General features: G+C 33.2%; 1 protein-coding gene across 1 annotated transcript in view; it reads right to left on the bottom strand.

Annotated features, from left to right (window-relative positions):
- LOC123554264 (5-hydroxytryptamine receptor 2C-like) overlaps positions 1–21,855 on the bottom strand; it is a 30,608-nt gene extending 8,753 nt beyond the window's left edge. The window contains exon 1 of the mRNA XM_045344277.2: positions 20,802–21,855. Coding sequence (XP_045200212.1) covers positions 20,802–21,117 — 316 coding nt within the window. The 5' untranslated portion in view covers positions 21,118–21,855. The remainder of the gene's footprint in view (positions 1–20,801) is intronic.
- Between the last annotated feature and the right edge of the window lie 394 nt (positions 21,856–22,249).

Below are 22,249 nucleotides of genomic sequence, written 5' to 3'. Positions count from 1 at the left end.
ATCTGACCAGATCGATAAAGCCTCCAGAACAGATAGAGAGAAATCCTTTTTAGATACAGGCCTGTCTGACTACATTGTGTAACTTAGCCTAGGTCTTTGCGAATAGGTAATCTGGTTCTTTAACGTGTCCAGTGTATAGCACCGATACACGCGAAGCCGTGTTTCCTGTGAAGAACCATTACAGGCCTCTTAGTTAGGAGTGAGACACACGAAAGCATCTCAGAAATGTCCGGTGCCTGGACCATGATCAAATCAAAAGAATGGAAGATATTTGTAGTGGTTTTGTTTTGACAAAAAGCTTCATTTCAATCTAGGAATATGACATTTATTCTGCAAAATTATTTCTTAAAGATCAATTAATAAGTTCTTATAATGGGAGAGCTTCTTACATACTTTATCAATTAAGTCGGCTTTGATTGAAGTCAGTCTCTTTGAGGCCATATAATATCGTGTTTGACGTCATATCTAAATCCTGAGCTATAAACGTTTATACAGAATAAAAATAACTATTTAATAGCATGATTTAACCCGGGAACGAAGTCATATGGTAGCTGTTTGTTAATATTACGATTATCCACAGTAACCTTCATGCTGACTTGCTTTCAAAAGCTTTTGCTTCAAATATACATTGTCTGAAGATCCACCATAGATAGATGTAAGCAAGGTTAGCTTTTTTGTTAAAACTAGTCAACTACAAAAATTATTATTAGCTAATGACTTCTCAAAGGTACATACCATTAAATTAATGTAATGTCTTAAGGTAGTTCTGCACATTCGGGTAAACATGATCTACAGAATGTATAAAGTTTGTTTTAAACCTGAATTTTCAAAACTTTTAGAATATACTTAGATTATTCGGTAAATGAAAAAGGGAGGGTCGTGTGCTTAATTAGTTTTGCTAGACTGATTTCATATTGGGCGTCTATGAGAAAATTACGCTTTTGATAATATTTTCACTAACAGATATTTTTCCATAATGTAGATTTTAACGAAACTGCTAACAAAATAAATAAATGATCTACAATATGTAATAGAAAGAGTAGGGGTTCACGAGAATAATTATGTTATTTCGAGAAGGCGTAGCTTTCGGGAAATAACCTCATTATTCGAGTGGCCCCTACGCTTTCTGTTTTGTATCATGATCCGCCAATATGAACAACACATTCGGCTACTAATTTTGATTGACAAGTTAACATTCCATTTAAAGCATTGGTACTATCACGTGACAAGCGTACTCTAACTGAAAGAAAGAACGGTTTCAGAAAATTTAACATTTCGATACAGTATTCTATATGTAGGCGAGACCTAAGACATGTTCTTTAACTTAGTAAGAGTACGGCATATAGCCACGCCTCTTCCTCAGTTGATAGAAGTTAACAGTTATAATGACACTGCAGGTAAACCATGATACGTGGGAAATAGAATGTATAGGTCAGTGTGCATTTTCTTTTATTTTTAGATATTTACCCATGATTTAAGGGATCCATTTCTATAACATGGTTCCCTTCATTTTAGATTATGGTATAGAATGGGGTAACACTGATTGGCACAATGGTCATCTCTGCCTGATTTTGGTTCTCCGTGTCTTTATAAAGTCTATACTACTATGATCTTTTTTGTTTTAATTGTCTGGAATTTTTTTTTTAAAAAATCCAAAAACTGTTGGTTTATAGAACTCGTTCTGAATGTAATAAATAAGGTAAAAACTTTGGAAGACCTTTGGGTGAATCATTTTATGACGCGTTATAAGTCTCCTTAATCTAGAATGTTTCCAGCTCAAAACGTGAACAACATTATTATGATCCGACACAAACACATTCTCTTATATACTAGTAATTATCAAACACACTTTTTGATGTGATGTAACAAATAATTTTGGAGAAATGAATCAGGTATCAGAAAACAACTTCGACAAAGCCCAGTTTAAGCTGTATTCCCATGTTTATAAATCATTCTGATGATAAAAGAATAAATGCGTTTAAAAACTTGAATCCCTGTCTAGTAAGAGCTCTATTTCTCAAAAACAAAACATCGCCTTTATATAATATTTGACATTTTGCTGCTGTCTAGAAATTTGAAATTTACATTTATATTTATTCCGCTACCCACTTTTAAGACAATCAAAACCTTGTTAAATTTGGTTTCTATGCAAAATTTGGAACGTCAAGCATACAATAATCGAACGTCATTCTCTTAATACCACCTAGACAGAAGTCTATCTAATTCTTGGCGCCAGATTATTATTCTGTAAACAAATAAGCCAAAAGTTGAAGGCAAAAGGCGATAGAAAATATTCACACAAAAAGTTCATTATAACTGACGAACTATAATATATCAACTATGACGCTGTTCTGTATCTCACCGAAACAGTTGTTCTCTCAGATTATAGTCTGTGATAAGGTAATTTTTCACCTTGAATTCTTTCAACAATTTCAATTTTTACTGATCAAAACTTATTTAAAATTAAAAAAATTACTGTGAACTCATTAATATATTTTATGGACTATTTTCGTTGATTTCGTGACTGGATAAATCCACGGTATTAAAATCTTAACGAACACATAAAATATAAAATTTCATTTTACTTCATCTTTATTATTTACAAGCCACGAACTCGAACCCCCTGGAAAATGCGTTTTTAGACGAAACCACGTTATTGTATGTCCACGAAATTAAATGAATTCACAATATAGTATTTCTAAATGGTAGTATTTAAAAACATTACGACGATGAAATAGCTAATTTCTGTCTATCACATTCTGAACTAAGAAGCGCAGCTTTAAACTAAACTTTGACAGAACACGGGTTTTAGACAACGTCTCCGCGTAGGAAATGGAAGGGAATAGCAGAACTTTTCTAATACTGTCATCTATTTTTGTTCAGGCAGACATAACAAGGTACTGTATATCACTAAATTCTCAAGTACGTCATAATAACCTGTATTCATTTTCATAAGATTTTGTTGTTGTTTAAGTCTTTCTCAATTTAAATTTCACATCCTAAAACTTATATATATGTTTAAAGGAAATGCTGAATGACGCTTTTGTACCATTTCCATTGACATTTCTATGTTGAGGTAGAGTCCATGCTTTTCGTCAGCTGTTACAGTAGAAGAAGAATGATTCCAGATCACTTTTACAACAGCACTAAAACAAATACCTAATACAAAATAGAAAGCGTAAGGTTTTAACAATAGTGGATAGGGCTGTTTAAAAAAGGCAATTAATTTATCAGTATCGATAAAAGATATGGAGTATACTGGCTGATCCTGATACCAATTAGACAGAATATTGGTCACAAATAATTGGGATAGCTCTTAGAAATAACTTAACTATTTCTCTTGAACCGTATTCATTCTAATAATTGTACACTTATTCAGTAATTGTAAATTCGTTTATTTATTTATTTATTTACGTTTCATCAATTTACATTAATTATATATATATATATATATATATATATATATATATATATATATATATATATATATATATATATATATATATATATATATATATAAATAGTAAACAAATGTATTCAATTTTGAATAAAAAGAGACAATTTCTAATACAACCAATCTTTCATTTTATATAAACAACATTTTTTAAATGTAAAAATGTAGCATTTGGTATTTTAAGGAAGCATGTAAGGATAATGAGATATTATCTAGATTATAAGGAAATTATGTTATATATGTCTACCTTGTTAGAGACGACTAAGTCTTCAACGTTGACCTAATGTGTCGAAATTTTGCCATAACTGGAACGGTCGCCCATCAATGCAGATTCAGCTCAAATAAACCGAAAAAGTAAGCAGTAATTGGATACTTTTCACTGTAGCCTCATGTTAACAAATAACTTATACGCAGATAATACGGGACAGGTTTCAGTAGGTTGGCAATTTCAGTATTTTTGTCTCAAATCTTAGTGTGCTCTTCTGTTACTGGTAACTTTTATATAACTTTGTTTTGACCTTGTAAACGACTGCATTAATAGGTTGTGTGAAGTTCCATGTATATTTAATATATTTCCTAGACACTCTCCCCTAAAATCTCTCAACGTTCCATTAAGATATTTCTGCTGACTTTTTGCAATTATATACCGTTTCAATATCTGAAAATACTTTACTTTAATATGGTTAATGCGAAAGAAATCAGACATACATTGTAGTAAGGGAGTAAGGGCAACTTTTAATCTATTCTAATAAAAATCGTTTCGTCGTTATAGAATGAGCATATTAGTAATGTTTTCCAGTTGGAACACGTTAAAAGAACTTTCTCAAATAAGAGTTTCATATTTTATTCATTCAAACACATTAGGTATCGCGACAATGTAGATGATTGTACGATTATCTAAAGCAAACATGCATTAAGTAAATTAACTATTTAAACTGTTTTAGCTATGTTCATGTATCAGAAAATGCATTCGTGGCTGCGCATGCATCAGTGTGATTGACGTGACAGCATATTAGAAGAAACAGTCTGAAACTTGTATGTCGTCACCAAGGGAATTGTATTCTTGCTCTGTTCTTGTAAAAGATTATTTGAAGGCCTGCAGAGAATACTAGTACATGTTTGTTTTTAACTACAAACATGAGACAATAATGCATTTTTGTTTATACATGTACGATTCTATATTTGCTCTAAATATGCTATTCACGGAAACACATGCATACACTGTATATAATAACAAAAATTCATCTAGAACATTTCGAATATGATTTTAATCTAAATGAAGTGTATTCAATGCGTATATAGAGGTGAACTAAGCTCGCTCCTCACTGTACCAGGGCAATGTCTCATTTCTTTATAAAATGAACGTGTGGTATATAAAGCAGCTTTCTCATAGTACATAGTAATAACGAATCTAATACAAGAGGAATTCAGAATTTTTTTTAGATAGACTAACGCGTTTCCGTAGAAACAATTACAGGCACAAACTCGAATTTTCATGGACTTCTAGCGGGTTCCAATAGCCATGAATGGCAGTACAGTGAACATTTCAACACAACTGTTTTGTTTTTTAGCTGTTCTTCAAGTGTTTAAACACATACCACACTCATATACACTGGTGTTATTTTTTTTCGTAAGCATGGAGGCTCCAAGAAAAAAAGAAATTAGGACCTACGTAATAATGCGTTGTTCTTTGAATATACCAGCCAAGCAGATTCTGCAAGGATTACAAACCGTTTGCGATGATTCTTGTCCAATTAAGAGTAACTGTTCATAGGCGGGTAACGGTATTTACTAAGGGAGAATCTAGAGTCAAAGACCTACCTCATGTAGGGTGCCCTAAAATGTCAGTATCCTCACATCACATGCTGCTATAGCAGCATAGCATCATCAGTGGGCATTTGATCGGGAAATGTTCACGAAAGTCTGACTAAAATTTACCAAGGTGTGTGCAAGGTGGGCACCCCATCTTTTGACAAAAAATGAATAAACTCAAAGGGTGTAATGTTGTACAGCAACTTCTAAAAATCTATAGAAATACAGATAAAAGGAGCTTTACTTACTTTCTCACAGGGGATGAGACATGGGTATATTATTTCTAATCTCAACGGCGGATAAACAACAAACAGTTGCTTAGGAAAGGACAAGAACGACCAGTTATCGCAACAAGAAGTCAAAAGTTGCAAACGGGATCTTTCTTTCTTCTATTCCGAAAGCCATGTTGTGCACATACGCAGTGCACCAGGCAGATCTATTACCGCAAAGTTTTACAGGGACAGAGTTCTAAAATCAGTTAGAAAACATTACGTTAAATGTTTCCCACAAACTGACTTAAAGCTCATCTGCCTTATTCATGACAATGCATCTACAAAAAAGAGCGATATTAAACAGCAGTATTTACAGGACCAGTAAGTCAAGCAATTCCCGCACTCTCCATATTCTCCCGCACCCAGACCTTAGTCCCCGTGATTACTTTCTTTGCTGAAAGAAAAACTGGGTGGACGTTGCTACAATTTGAGAAGCACCACGAGTAGCGCCATATATATATCAGTGTCTGCATAGTATACTAATTGTATACTACTGTGCGACTTTCAGGTCATGGAAAGCCCGGATAGAAAGTGCGTTTCTGTCAAGGGTGTATATTTGAGGAACTTATTATTGCAATATGCTTAGGTACCGATTTTTGTATATTTTATATTAACAGTCTCAAAATTTTCTGAATTCCCCTAGTACTGGGTCTACTTACTACGTTTGATGGTCCGGTCGGGCATTAAATACGAGCATTCATGATAGATTAAACTATATATGTAATTTTTCATCGTTGAAGTGTTTCAGCTGCATAACAGAGATGTAGAAAAATTTGAAAATTTCCATGAAAAGAATAATCTAATTTTTGGTTTCTTAATGACAGTATTCGTGATTTCAGAAATATTTGTTTCCACTTGGTTAGGTGTTCCCGAATTTGTATTTGCATAATGCGCTATAAACCAAACGTACTTTAGAAGTGCCAACATCTTTAAATAAACTGTGTTTTCAATATTACAATCTCAGTACATGTAAATCATTTCCACAAAACTACAAACGGAGCAACCGTTGCCGAGTGGTTAAGGTCACTCACTGCATCGTGCCACTACAGGTTCGAAACCTCGCCTTGGGTGTAGCATTGTCTCATGCGGGGACGCTATCAAGCTAGCATATGGAATGTCGCCTGTTCTACCCAAGTTCTCGCCTTTCCATGAAATGGGGCATCTTGGGTTTTCTTCCTCCATTTAAAAGCTGGAAAGCCGCCATATAATCTGGATTTTGCTGATGTGACTAACAGCCAAACCCTACACCGAATATTAATCTCATCGGACAACTTAGTTTTCTTGACAAATGGCATTGGCGTTAGATCAAAACTTTTGGCGCAATCTCGAATCTACTTTAAAATACTATGTGCCATTCTGACCATTTTTTCCGTTTTCTGAAAGTCTGGATGTCAATGCTATACCGACTAATGACTACGCTTTGCAGTTTGTTACATCTAATTCAGAAATAAATATACTCAGTTCCAAAAGAAAGTGTGCACTTTTTAAGTTTAAATATTTCAAAAAATTCCCCGACGTTTTTTTTTTTTTCATTTTTTCATACACTAACTCTCAGGTATAACTCAAAATCTAAAATGCACACCAATTTGTTTACGAACTGATTTAAATTTTGGTACCAAACATTATAAGTTTTCATGAAAATAACCGAGAAAAAATAACAGAAAACTAAGTGCACACTTTCTTTTGGAACTGAGTGTATACCTTTTATCTAATTACAACATATGATACAATTTGTACATTTGCATAGGCCCCTGGCGGTTTTTAAAGCCATTCTTAAGTCACTAAGAATCCTGTCTGTTTTACAATATCCGCTTGATTAAATACATTATTCTGTATTTTTATGTATGTCTATGAATACAAACTTCCGGGAAACACTTGTAATATAGCATGCGCATTTATTCTGAGTTAAAAGATCTCAGTACCAACAATTTCTTTATGTGTTAAGCAATAGCAGATTTTTGCATGAGTTCGTCAAAACAGATGTACATAAACTGCATATGATTTTACATATAAAGCAAATCCTCAGCTAATGCTACCTCCGCAGAGCAAATATCTCTTCTTTCTTCCCAGTAGTGTTCGCTTAAATGAGATTAAACTGTATTTGCATAAAATCTACAAATAATGAAATATTTAATGTGTAGATCTAGAAATAATTACATCGATTTATTGAGAAATACGTTCAACATGGACTGTTATTTACTCGGTTAACAATAATCCCTAAAGAACACTTGGAATAAATGACCTAATTAGGACGTGGATATAGCATTAACGTATGCTGTTAATTGACTTTAAAATATCACCAACCCTGTCGATACAGCGGCATTCAGACTGACACAGTAAAAGATAAAAAGAAACGGTGATCAATATAATTACAATATCTATTTCTTACATTTATTACTGTAATATACATTGATTCTAACTATTGCATGCAAGGTGCAGACCGCAATATTGGTTGGTATTTTGTTATATATAACGTAACATCTAAGAAAATAATCTACAGACATACAGACAGACATGCAGGACAGCAAGTAGAAAGGCAATGCAGCCAAGTCAGGCAGGCAAGTAAACAGACAGGAAGGCAATGCAGGCAGACAGGAAAACAAACAGGAAGGCAATACAGGCAGACAGGTAGGAAGGCAGGCAAAAAGGCAATGCAGACATGGCAGACAAACAGGCAAAGATTATGCTGAAGAAAGGAAAATATGAAGGCAGGCATGCAAGCTTGGCAGGACAGACGTGCAAGAAAGACAGACAGGTAATGCAAGACAGGCAACAAAGTTTGTAAGATTTCTTATTTGTATGGACACAAAGTAGACGTCAGATTTTTATACTGTACTTCAGTATTATCGAATACTTTTTAAGATTTCAACAAGTTTGACAGTATCTTTCACAAAGTTATGGCTCTGGACACTATGTTTCGTCTCTGGAAGAAGTGATACTACTACTACTATTAGTAGTAGTAGTAGTAGTAGTAGTAGTAGTAGTAGTATCATCATTAATAGAGAGTTTGAGATTTCAACCTTCGCCTCCCCCTTCAACGTCTCTTGTGAAGTTAACGTATGAAGTTGAAGTTCGATTAAAATTCCTTGAGATTTCAAACATTAAAATGAAACTTACTTCTTTTAGTCCGCCCATTCAATTTATACGTAATTATGATCGTTTTTTTTTTTTCGTTCATTTTGATACCAATTGTCCGAAAGGGCAGGAATTTTACAAGAGGTTTTAAAAATGAAAAGAATGAAAATTAAATGAAAAAAAACATTTCAATTAATATAATCATCGCATGGATATTAGAGCGATTACCTAAAAAACAACATCAAAAAACACAAAACAAAAAAATAATAATTAAAAAAACCACGATAAAACAATGTGAACAATGTAAATACTCGTTAGTGTTGCTCCAAACATTTAGGTTTTATATAAAATTATGTCAGTATAGTCAGTATACAATGCACGATTGTAAATCATACACGAGAGGAAATAAAAATGATTATTACATACCTAAACTTATTTTCCATCGGGTTTCAATGGACCGCGATCGTGCAATAGTTTTCCATATCATGACGTTGAACGCTTTCATATCGGACTAGTCCCAATCCGTGACTCTAGTTACCTCCCCTGACGGTCCGTCCATTGCGAATCTCGTTTCTTTAGATTTTTGTTGTTATTGTGTATTTGTTTAATTTGTAATTTATGCAACATTTTGTTTACTTTTACTCTTTGATTAATCTGACCTATTAGATACTGGCACGTAGTAATTTATCAGACTGAAATGAAATGAAAGTTATACTTACGTCATGAGTTGGACTAAGACTGTGACTCAATGCAGACTTGGAGCGCCGGTATAAATTACAGACTCCGGTACACACCGGATTAACTAAATTTGAACGAAAATATCTTAAATGTTTATATTTTGTAACCATGGTGATACTAACCCTTACCTTTAGTCAGTATTTTATGCATATTATACACTTAATGCATGCGGACATGCAAAAATATGCATATTTTTGCCGTGCGCTACAATTGATAATCACTTTCGGGCATGCGCAGAAGACCGCTCCAAGTCTGCAATGAGTTACATCGGTTGGACTAATATAGGACGTGGAATGTTTTCTTAACGTTGTAATGGAAAGAATCGCGTGACGTCCATGGCCTCCACGCGCACGTTGCGACAACAAGTTGACGTCATTTTCGCGGAAAATATTAATGCGCGTCAGTTTGATTTGTTTATTGCATTTTCGGAGAATTTTTTTACGTATTTTTTCCTGTCTTTCGTGACAGAACGATAATTTAGATATAAATTAATCATTTGATAGTGGATATGTAATAAAAAGATTATCAACTTTGTATGTGGATATATGCACTCGTTCTTTCGCGAACAATATTGCGCTCCTAAAGTCGCGCAATATTACTGCTACAAAACTCGTGCATATATCCACATACAAAGTTAATAGCCTATTATGATCAAAGTGATAATGACACTCTGTATGACTCTGTATAATGCCAAACTCTCAGACAGCACAATATGATTTTAATATACTATTTTATAAGTAAAGCATCTGCGGATCCAGGACTTTTTGTTAGAGGGACACCAACATTAAAGAGGGGGTCACCCATTTCAGGGGGGAGGGTAGGGTCACACCGAGTTTCAAGACTGACTTTCTTTGTAAAATGTAAGAACCAAAGGGGGAATTAACCCACAATGTCTCTCTGCTAGGCTCTGGTTCCGTCCATTTAAAAAATGGAATTATCCCATACGGCCAACAGGAAATGTCTCTCATCATGATATCATAAATCTGAAATTATCGATACTTCAAAAGAATTTTCCGTCTTACTAGTACCATTTTATGTTTATAATTAAAACCCAGTTGTCGTATTAAGTGTCCGACAGAAACAGATTGATTTTATTTGGATGTGAAAATAATATGTTCCATCAAATGATAATCGCGCGTAATTATTTATTTTTCAAGTAAAATGACTGTCATGCCATGTGCCTCCATCCAGATTTCAGTCTTTGATGCCGAGTATGTGGACAGAGTAGATGTAAAAAGAATGAAGTTTCGACTTTCGTGATATCACATCTTCTGACGTTCAAAACTTCACTTCATACGACAAAAAGGCCCATCTGGTATAATCGATACCGCCTGGGGACACAACTATGCCGTAGAAGTTAAAGTTTGAACAAAATCTCAAAGTTTCTCAAAATCAGTTGATAACTTTATACTTCCAGGTTCAATTCAATGTATTTAGTTAAAATCATTAGCCATACAAAACTTCATTATTCTTATACCTATTGATAGTGTTTCGCATCAAATTTAGTCTAATTATATATATATGGATAATCAAATAACTTAAAGGGATTTCCTATAGTTTTTAATGCGCATCTTTCTGCGCAGCCGACACTTTCTATGGAAAACTGAACTGAAGTCAACATTTGTTGAACATGTTACAGACAATCTTAAATATGAGGAATCTTGAATGAAATAACATTTTTGATAAGTTAATCAGTAATCAAATGTTGATACTGTTTATGTTCTATTGACAAGTATCTTGCCTGACGGTATCTTGCTATTTTTGTGGTTGTGTTTTCACATCGCATTTTAGTATAAAGACAGTGTTGTTCATATAATGTAAGATAATTGACTTAGTACTGATAAGACAATATCACCTTTCAGATTATTTAGTATGCAATTATAGAAAGAATTAAGAATTTTTAAAACTTTTTTTTAAACTTTTAGCAGACATACATGTAATCAATTTGGGCAGGTTCGCGCCATTTCCGTCCGAACAGTGTTTGTATTCTAGCGGTCTTAACATAAAATTTAGCCTGGTGACCCATACATTTTTAGCCATTTTTATGCTCACAATACAATTATCTATACACAAAAAAAAAGAAAAAATTCTATGAAAGAGTTTTTTCAAATTTAAAAAATATTCTTCACTATGGGTATTTTTCATTGAAAAAAGTTCACAAAAGCAATATGAAACAATATTTTTTTTTCATTTGTACCCATCATTGTAAGATGAGTATTACAAATATGAGTATGATATCAGTAATATATGATAAAATCTGTAATAAGCAAAAACCAATGGCTGCCCGATTAATTTTGGTTGATTATAAAAAAGCAGAAATTAAAGAAGATGTCAAAATCGCGACAGTTTACAACATGGGTCAAGCATTTTCACAAAAACAAGCCTGTACCTAATTTTATTGTATCAATGTTTTCAGCACACATTCCTATCATATATATGAATTTAAAAATCTATGAAAGAAAAAATATCGAATCTCTTTAATAAGCAGAATCCTGAACAGCTTTTTCGCATAGTAAACGAAGTCTAGGCTAGATATACTGGAATTAACACGGGATAAAAAAGCTGTTTACCCAAATTATGAGAGACGTGAGGAAGCAAGTTTGAAATCTCAAACTCTCTACTATTATCAATAGCCCGCCCGCTTAGCTCAATAGGGAGAGTGGAGATCTACGGATATATAGATATTTATAATCGAGACAGTTTACCTTGGGTAAAAGCGTGACAATTTCATCGTAAAAAGTAGTAAAAACAGCAAATTCTCATGTGTTTCCGTAACATAAAGTTTGTCAGTAATTAAGTTTTAAAGCCTTCTTAAGAAATATAGCATTTATTTCAAGATATCTAAAAAATCTTCTTTTTGTTGTCGAACGATCTGGAGGCATGCCGCTTTAATTGACATTTTATTACACTAAGTTATTTGTAAAATTAGATTTAATACATAGATATTGCAGCAACATTTGCCCAGATATATAAATATTGAACAAATTATATCACGCAATGAACCATTCATTAAATCTATCAACATATATACGGTAAAATTAGCACAATATAATGATTGGCAAGATATAATAATAACATTGAAGGTATATTAGATCCAATTTTCATATTAATAACCATGAACAGTTACTTCATATAGTTTTATGTAAACATAAAATTAACAAGTTTATGTGTATTAACTGCTCATTGCTTTATGTTTAAAAAGTACACACTATATCAACACACTACATACATATATAGATAAAAACTGTATAAAGGTGTACAGCCGCTAAAATACTGGCTGCTTTTTAACAATCAGCTGTTTTTTGCATGACATTTAATTATGAATTTGGCTCAAAATGCAAATTTAATTGATATTTCTAGTAAATTTAAATACATTTGAAGCAGATTTTATATATTTGAAGTAAATATATAAATATAAAATATTTCAGTGAAAGATGGCCATTAGATATCTTTAAAAGTAGAATCCGCATTGGCTGTATAAATAGTATATAATATATCATAACATATCACAACATCAGTCACATTAGCAATATTGAGGTGAATATCGCATCATATTAAATGGACTAAGAGTCGATAGCTGTATAAAGTAGAAGACGCGTGCATATATTTCAAACAGTTTGATTTATAGAAAATGACTTCTAAATACATACTTATTTTGCACGTATTGTGAAACAACTTAATAGATAAGTTACCCTGTGTTATTTCATAAAAATTCGATAAGCAGATAATTATCAAATTATCACAGTTAAATAGTGAATCTAACTTTGCATGGGTTTTTGAAAGTTTTGACAGGGGTATTGAATGGTATTTTATCGTAAAGGATGTAACATCTAAGGAGATAGTTTCTTGGATTGAAAATAGAACCGAGCCAAGTTTTTTTTCATTACTTCACTGTCAATGATTTGATAGGAAGGGATTGATAATAAAAATGGGTGGTGAATATGAAATTGTAGACACATTTTTATCATAGTTGGCTGCGTCATATACATGTATATGGATTGATTAGAAAAAAAAATTGGCAATGGAAATAGATTGGAAGTCTGACTGACATGTATCGAGAGAAAGAGAGAAGAGAAGAAAGGTAGAGAGAGAGCTAGATAAATGGTCTGTCAATAAGTAACCGTTAGGTAGATTTATGTTTTTGATTATTTCAGAGCGAGGAGATTATGAACGTTTTGTTGGTCGGCTAACAAAAAGTTCACAATTTTGGCGGTTTTCTTCTCCCAATTTTGACTAAAGTTCTCAATAAAAATATTATAGTCAGATATCTTAATATACAATCTATTATTTTGTTATGGTAATATGTTTAGTGTAGTATACAGTTATCCGTCATTTTATCAATAAACTGGCAATATTTCAATTCATCTAAGTGTTTGTCTTTTCTTTCATTGCTAATCAAACAGAGCAAAGCTCATCTTGATGAGATGGATTCATTAAAATCGTTTTATTTCTGAATCATTAACTTTGGAAGACATTGCCCACATTTCTAGCTCAAATAAAGTGAAAGAACTTCATGATGACACTTTTAATGATATTCTGTTCAATTATTGACCTATTCATAAAAGAAATCGAACATGTAATGTCTTAACCCTTAGCGTGCTAAATTTCTAAAATGGACTGGTCCATCATTCAGTTTGGGCAGAACCACTTATTATTCAAAGGGGTGTTCATTGAAAATTTACTGACTGAACACCTTTGACCATGATCAGCCTGAACTGGTCGCAATGGCAGAGCCAGCAGGCTAAAGGTTAAACAAGTAAAGTTATAGCTTATCTAAAGATGACGTTCGAGTAAAGAAAGAGGACAGATGTAGACAAGGCTATAATAATAAATGAACCATTATCGACCATAATAAGCAGCTTTGTAGTTGTGTCAGATTTCCTTTCATATTTATAAATATGGCAATGTGTTATCTGCTCCTATACAACAAAATTGATCATGATACAAACTAATTTAGCTGCAGCATCGGTGGCATTACACGGAGTGAGCAAAATCATGCCGTCCGGTATCGCTGCCAAAGTTATCTAGAAGTCATCCTTAGTTTAGGTATTAGTATTAAAGTTTTCGGAAAAAAATGAATTACTCCTTTCTGGAGATATATTACTGACATAATTTGATCATGAAGACACCATTACAATAAAAATTACACAACCAATAAAATTCATTTATTGCTTTCACCAAAAGATGAATTGTGTAAAAATTGTGTTCGTAAATAACGGGTTACATTCAGCTTATTCTTTAAAATTTTATCATGCTGGGAATGACATCTCAGATATCCCTCAAACAATGTTAGTATCATATAATTGTGCTTTTTCTGACGTCGGGAAATCAGTGCATATAGGATGAATATAAGCCAAAATCACACTGTCAGTTGAGTGCAGTTTAGCAAGTACAATCCATTGTTATCTATATCTCAAAACGTTTCTACAACAACCACAGCGAATACGACTTTGTGCTCCAAACTATGGCTCCAAATTACAGCGACGGAGCATATTAAATATTCATTATTATTTATACCATCAGCAAATAAAAAGACATCGTGTGACGTAGGCAAGTATACAGACAGAGGTGCCATTTTTATAAAGCTTATTTCATGTAATGCGTGTTTTGGAATGCAGTACATGCGTTCTCTAATAATACCTTACAAGATATAACATAATTTCTGTCAAGTATATTTTGCCTAAGAGCTGTACTTTCGGCAGTATGGATAGCCACCTTTGACTCATTCACTTTCTACATCTTTTCGTAGTACATTGTACTTACTTGTTTTGGGTCCAATTACTATGATGTTTCATTTTCCTGGGACAAAACACTTACAGCACTACATTGTGTTATCTTATACCGAGTCGAGATTTATAAGGATTTTGTTAGCCTAGCTTAATATATGGAGCTGGAACAGGGTATGTTTTCATGAAATATATTCTCAAATATTATGCCAGCTTTCTATTTAAGAAGCACTGAATTAAGTGACTTTCATACTTTGATCAACCAAATGTCTTTTATACAAACCCTTCTATTTAGAATGATTTTCGATCAATAGGTGTGAGAGAGCAATAAACAAATGATTGAAATATCTATCTGGCCTAAACAGAATGAACAGCAACACCTGCACGCCCTTAATAAATACTGCCATTTCAGCTGAGAGAATTAATCTGTACAGTAAGATCAATAGAAAAGCTAGTGTTAAATAAGTGGTACGTCTTTGATGTCAGTACTATATTATTCAAAAAGCATAAAAGTGTCTGGTACTTTCGGCTGAATTATTGAAAGCAATGTTATGATAATCTACATTGTATGTATAAATGTGGAATTATTCAGCTGACGTTTGAAACACAGTAGAATGCTGAACTACCACTGAAATATAGATACTTTCCTTTTCTTTTATATTGTCGGAATCAGTGAATGGCCTCTACAATGGTCTTGCTGTAAATTTGTTATTCGTCTGTTTTGAAGAATGCTATAATGAAGGCTTTGTATTCAGTTACATTATTTAATTTTTAGAAAAGAGGTAATATTTCAATCACTGTGCACATTAATTAACTAACATTTAATTCATATTTGCGTGCCATCAATGTAACAGAAACATTATTTACATGGACATTGGTTTTATAATGCCTCAGAAAGTAAACCACTGGGAAGCTGCTAATTATATCATTACACTGTTAGGAAAACGTGCTTGTTCATCCGCATTTGAAGTCATTTTATTTTAACATAAATTATTTCAAACACGGTATACAATATTTACAATAAAAAGAAGCTGAATGTAAGAAAAAAGACTCCGCCGAAAGCTAAAGCTTATAAAATGTTTCTGCTATTACATTAATGCAGTACTGTACTAAATACGTTATGGCAGTGTTTGAAATGATAAATTTCAAGACGGAAAAGTATGTATAGTACATTCTTAAGTAATGAGATGCAAGTTAGGAGAAACAAATTAAAGAGAAATTAGAATCAAGAGTATGGAATGATTTACAAGCGCACTCAAACTGGCAAATGGAAACAACTGCTACTTGGCATGATATGAAATGATAATGTTCACAAGTCAATACCACAAACAAATGGTTCACGCGTTTAATTTTGACGCACCTATAAAACAACTGTTAGACATTTGAAATCATTGCATCTGCAACGCCGTTTTACGGATAATCAATTGCCCATCAATTACGCTTTATGCGGAAATTATTTACGTTCGAATATAAACTTATGATATCAATTTATATGTTTTGCTTGAAGTGGAGATTCATTTTCCCACAAATTTTTAAAGTGCAGTGCAAACAATTATATTAGGTTCTATATATGGTAAATCCACATTGCATCAATAACACAAAACGCTTGTGTTTTTCGAGATGAAACAGCTTATTAGTTAATCACAAGACACCACTGATGCATAAAAAGCAAGCAACAGCAGTGCGTATTGAAAACATACAAAACAAAGAAGATTAATATAATAGGTTCATCCAATTATTTCTGAGTAATTAAAACTCTGTTAATGTTATATAAAGTCAGTTTGTCATTTATACGGCTTTAGAGCGGACGCAGTGGTCCAGTGGTAACAGTTTGACAACGAAACCAGGGGTCGTAAGTTCGAACCCCCACTCCTCCAACTAAAAATTACTAACATTGGGATAAGTATCCCGTGTATGGGTGCTTTACACCTGACACGCTAAAGAAAATGGAAGCTTCTGGAATTGGAGCGTCTTCTGTATCTTGCACTATCCTCCCACTAACATTACAGACAGTGTACTGTAGGAGTACATGTGGCGGCTATAAATAAACTTATAAACAAACAAATACAGCTAGTCAGTATACTGATTATATATGTGATTGCCTAGATGTTGTCAACAGAGCTGTGGTCTATATATGCCTGAAGAAAATCTATGTTTTAACATAATGAAATAAGTAAAGTATAACTTGGTAAGAAACACGCTGAAGAGCATTTACAAAACTTTGTTTTCCAAAACTACCACCGTATAACAAACATAATTCTTTGGGAGTGTTTGCACTATGCTGTTATTTGTATTGTGTTATTATGAACTAATGTGTGCTTATCAGCAAAATTTAATAGAAGACTGTCAAAACTTCTCCTCCTTATCGTTTGATTTACAGAAGCATCCTATGTCCATTTATGTCCATTTGTTGTTTGTTAAAATAGTTCATGTACATTGATGGTTATACTGGAAAGCATTGTTATTTTCAAATATACCTATTTCAAGGAAGCGTTTAGAAATTACACTTCTCTTAGGTTAATTCCATTAAAATATTTTAAAATATAATAATTATTAAGATCAGAGAAAAGGCCATAACAGTAAGTTCAACAGGAAATGGCCTGAACAGTACGTCTGTTTCAAATCAAGATGACATTCCTGTGCTGCAAATTCAATTGCACTAGCCATAAACCAGAACTGAGACCATCATTTGAAGCATCTCTGGATAAATTAAGCTATGAAATAGCAGTCTTTACAACATCATAGGGTTTGCAGTTTAGATGCGAAATAATAATGGTCATCGTAGTGGGAATTGTACTTTACTAGATGCCAAATAAGATAAAAATGGTCAACATGAATTTGTATTGTTTGTTCGTTGCAGCAAATAAAATGATATCACATATTTAGAAAGGGCTTAAAAGACTGTGTAACAAATACATGTATCTTTTTACCTAAAAAGGATTTGCTCTAGAATCGTCAAAAATTAACTATGTGTGTATTATTTAGCATGTATCGTTGTGCCCCTGAGAACTCGCCCCAAGACTAGAGTTATGTCAAAGTTATGAGCCTTGACTTGGTCAAAGGCAAAAGGACTTGAACGTTTCTGCCACATGTATCTCCAAAAAGTGTTTTACCTAAAATCATGAAACTTTTTACGAATGTTTTAGCATGCGACAAACCCCAGCGTTGCCCTATAAGACATTTTTGTTCTAAGAGACTTCCAGGGTCTTAAATTTCGTGTATCTTTAAAAATATCCTTGGGCCTTCTTTCACTAAAATAATTTCTTTCAAGATATTTACTTCAAACATCAAATGAATATAACTTTACAAAATACATAAATTAATTGTGTATGTAGAGCTGACCTACATCCTTAAATATATGTCATGCAGTAACCTTCGTTCGGGGTTACTAAACTTCCAATGTTTAATTGTACATATTGTACACATGTATACTGTATTTAGCTATATAGGTATTAAGCCTCTAATGCATTCAAATAAGTTCAAATGTTCCATTTCCACAAAAACAAAACTATACCAAATTTCACACTATTTATTCTACCAGTATGACAAAAATTATACTCTCAGTCAATTTGGACAAGTCTAAGCTTGTCTGACATATTTAATCAAAACCAAATGCTACGAATATTACTCTGTACTTTTAAGATGTTTTGTAGTATCCTGACTCAGCCAACCCCCATCCCGCGACCGTCACCTCATTGTCAGTAACGTATGACCTTACAGTGACAGTAAGTGAAGGCAGATCCAGTTAACCTACATGTCATCATCAACATACCGAATATTTTAACGTTTTATCCAGTGTTTGCCACGGACGCACCTCGTCGAATTAGTTATATAGAAGAACATAGTAATAGGTCTTCCGTAGCCGTAAGTTCATGCGTGCATACACTAGCTTGTTAAATGGATTTTTACAGGTATGCGTAAAATGTAATCTGTTTGCAATGATACTAGTGCGGTTCGTATTTCTGAAAATACGTTCAAATGTTCCATTTCAACAAAAAAAAAACTATATCAAATTTTATACTATTTATTCCACCAGTATGACAAAAAAATATACTCTCAATCAATGTAGTCTTAACTTGTCTAACGTATTTAATCAAAACCAAATGCTAAGAATTTTACTCTAGACCAAGAATGTGCACCTAAACGTAAATAAGTTATGATGGTTGAGCAACTTCACAAATTATGTTGCACAACCCTTTCTTCATTTTAGATCTTTGTCCTGCCCTAGTCTAACTACAAACTTTTGACGTTAAGTTCAATCTACAATACCAAATATGTTGTAAACGTATTTTTTAATACTCATAAAGAAATCGTATCCCGATACAATATTTATTTACTGGTGAAATAAGTCTTACATTTTATTTTGTCTATGACTTCATCTTCTTAATTCTCTGGTATATATCATACTGTATATGTATGTGATAAGATAATAAATGAATGTGTCTGAATCTGTCTGAATGTGTCTGAATGTGTCTGAATTAATACAACCATTGAGAAATAATCATTTTTGAAACGGGATATTTTCTCTGATGGAGATTTGATAAGAGAACTCACACGTTACGTGTGTATCATAAAATAAAATCTTAAATATGTTCGGAATTCCCAAGCATAGTTATCTTTTTTAATCAAAGAAAATGAATTTCTTTTAAGTGAGTTATTTGAATTATAAAGCCAATGTTGGTTTGCCTTTTTTCTCTTGTTATAGTAGTATTTCGTTGTTGTTGTTGTTGTACTCTGGTTAATGTAAATGAGCCGCGCCATGAGAAAACCAACATAATGGGTTTGCGACCAGCATGGATCCAGACCAGCCTGCGCATCCGCGCAGTCTGGTCAGGATCCATGCTGTTCGCTAACAGTTTCTCCAGTTCCAATAGGCTTTAAAAGTGAACAGCATGGAGCCTGACCAGACTGCGCGGATGCGCAGGCTGGTCTGGATCCATGCTGGTCACACACCCACTATGTTGGTTTTCCCATGGCACGGCTCATATCATTTTACAATGTGCTGGAAACAAAAATGACGATTGTGATGCATCATGATTGTGGGTAATTTAATGTCACACTATTTAAGAAATTAGACAGGGGAAGTTCAGTACTACAGTTATGCTCGAAACACAATTATTTATACTTTACAGCATGATTTACACTAATTAACAAGTAAGTTTTTGAACTCAGGGTTTGTTCCATTTTTACTCACGAAAAACATTATTTAAAACGAATTATAATTATGTGTAACTGACCCTGTGACAACACCACTCAAAAAAGCGCATATACCCTCTACACAGATACATAAAATATATGTCGTAAAATATATATCTTTTAAAAAGTGTCGTAAAATATATATCTTTTTAAAAAGTCTATGAACAGACGTGTCGTAAAATATATATTTTTAAAAAGTCTATGAACCGACGTGTCGTAAAATATATATCTTTTAAAAAGTTTATGAACCGACGTGTCATAAAATATATATCTTTTAAAAAGTCTATGAACCGACGTGTCGTAAAATATATATCTTTTAAAAAGTCTATGAACAGACGTGCCGTAAAATATATATCTTTTAAAAGTCTATGAACAGACGTAATTTAGGGATCGAGGTTATAAAAGCTGTGGACTGTGGGCTACTTTGGGTTTTGCTTGAGTGATGACTCCTGTGCAATCGAGCTTGATATTTAAATATATGTAACTACAGACAATCAGAATAAAGATAAAATGAGAAAAAACATTTACCAAAGAAGTCATTCATGATGCTCATTGGCATAACTATGATGCAGACGTGCAGATCCGTAACAGCTAAAGAAAATAGGAAGTAGTTTGTCACAGTCTGTAAACGCTTTTCCATTGAAACCGCCATGCAAACTAAAATATTTCCCGTAATTCCAAACAGTACAATAGGTACTAAAAATAACACACCCCAGTTGTAGGTATCCGGCAAGTTATTGCCCATGTAACTCGAATTCAATGGCATTTTTGTCGAATAATTTTCATCACTTAAATAATGTTGGTATATGAAATCTGATGACCATGTGTAATTCGAAACCGACATGGGTACGAATTTAATCTATGTTATGAAATACTATTCATATATTCCGTTTTGTAATATCATATATTTTGAAAAATATTTTTTTCTTTATTCATATATATTATTATATAGCTCCTTGTATTGATTCAACTGTATTAGTTAATACGCTCAAAACTGTTTGAATATTTTACCTATGCGCATAAGTAGACATTGATCAGTGTATATATATAACTTATAAGTTATACTTTACTGAAAATGTTAATTGATATAGTAGCTTTCCGTTCTATTTAAACAAGTATAAATCCTGGCACACAAGATTCCAAATCTTTTACAAAGTTCTATGTCTCATTTCCAGCATGTCGATAAAATTCACAATGTTTCATCGCTAAGTCTTATTGATATCCCGTTTCGCTTGGCAACAATTGTTCTTTAGATATAACGCTCTGCATCAATGAACGCTCGAAAGCTGGTGAAACAATTTCACCCAATATCTTGACTGGATGCTGGAATAACAGTGTATATTGGTTACAATAAACAATATATCGGTCTATCCTATGACATCTGCTACACGTCAGCGATAGGTTATCAAACTTGTTAATGCTGAGACGTGAGCCTGATTTAACAAAAAAAAAAAAGAATTAGTCTGTAGTCCTGTGATTCAAAACTGTCATAGTAACAGGACTGGTTTATAGCATGTCCCAGTCAACTGGATATAGTCAGTTAAAGGCTACTGGTACCAAATATGTTACAGATAATTTTCTGTCACCCCTTTCTAGATATATTTTTACCAGTATGACCTGAAAATGTCTTTGTTCTATATAAGCTAACAGATGTACAATATAATACTATCAAATAGTGTAAGTAGTGAGCATTCTTTAAGCCTTTTTAAGCCTTACACGTATCTATACTTTACTCTGTGGAAAACGAAGACATTCAAAAGGCAAAAATGTCACAAAATATTGTTTAACTTCTTGCCCCCCCCCCCCCCCCCCCCCACACACACACACACACCTTTCTCTCTCATGTAAATACAGTCCTGAACCATTACACCCTTAAAAATATTTTTCCAAGGTAGAACTCTACCCTTACATTCTGTCCAATGTTTTCGTTTGATGCATTTCTATAACATAAAAAGACAGTAAGTTACTGAACTACA

The sequence above is a fragment of the Mercenaria mercenaria genome, chromosome 7, assembly GCF_021730395.1.
Source record: "Mercenaria mercenaria strain notata chromosome 7, MADL_Memer_1, whole genome shotgun sequence".
Lineage (NCBI taxonomy): Eukaryota > Metazoa > Mollusca > Bivalvia > Venerida > Veneridae > Mercenaria > Mercenaria mercenaria.
This window is presented reverse-complemented; position numbering and strand designations above follow the sequence as displayed.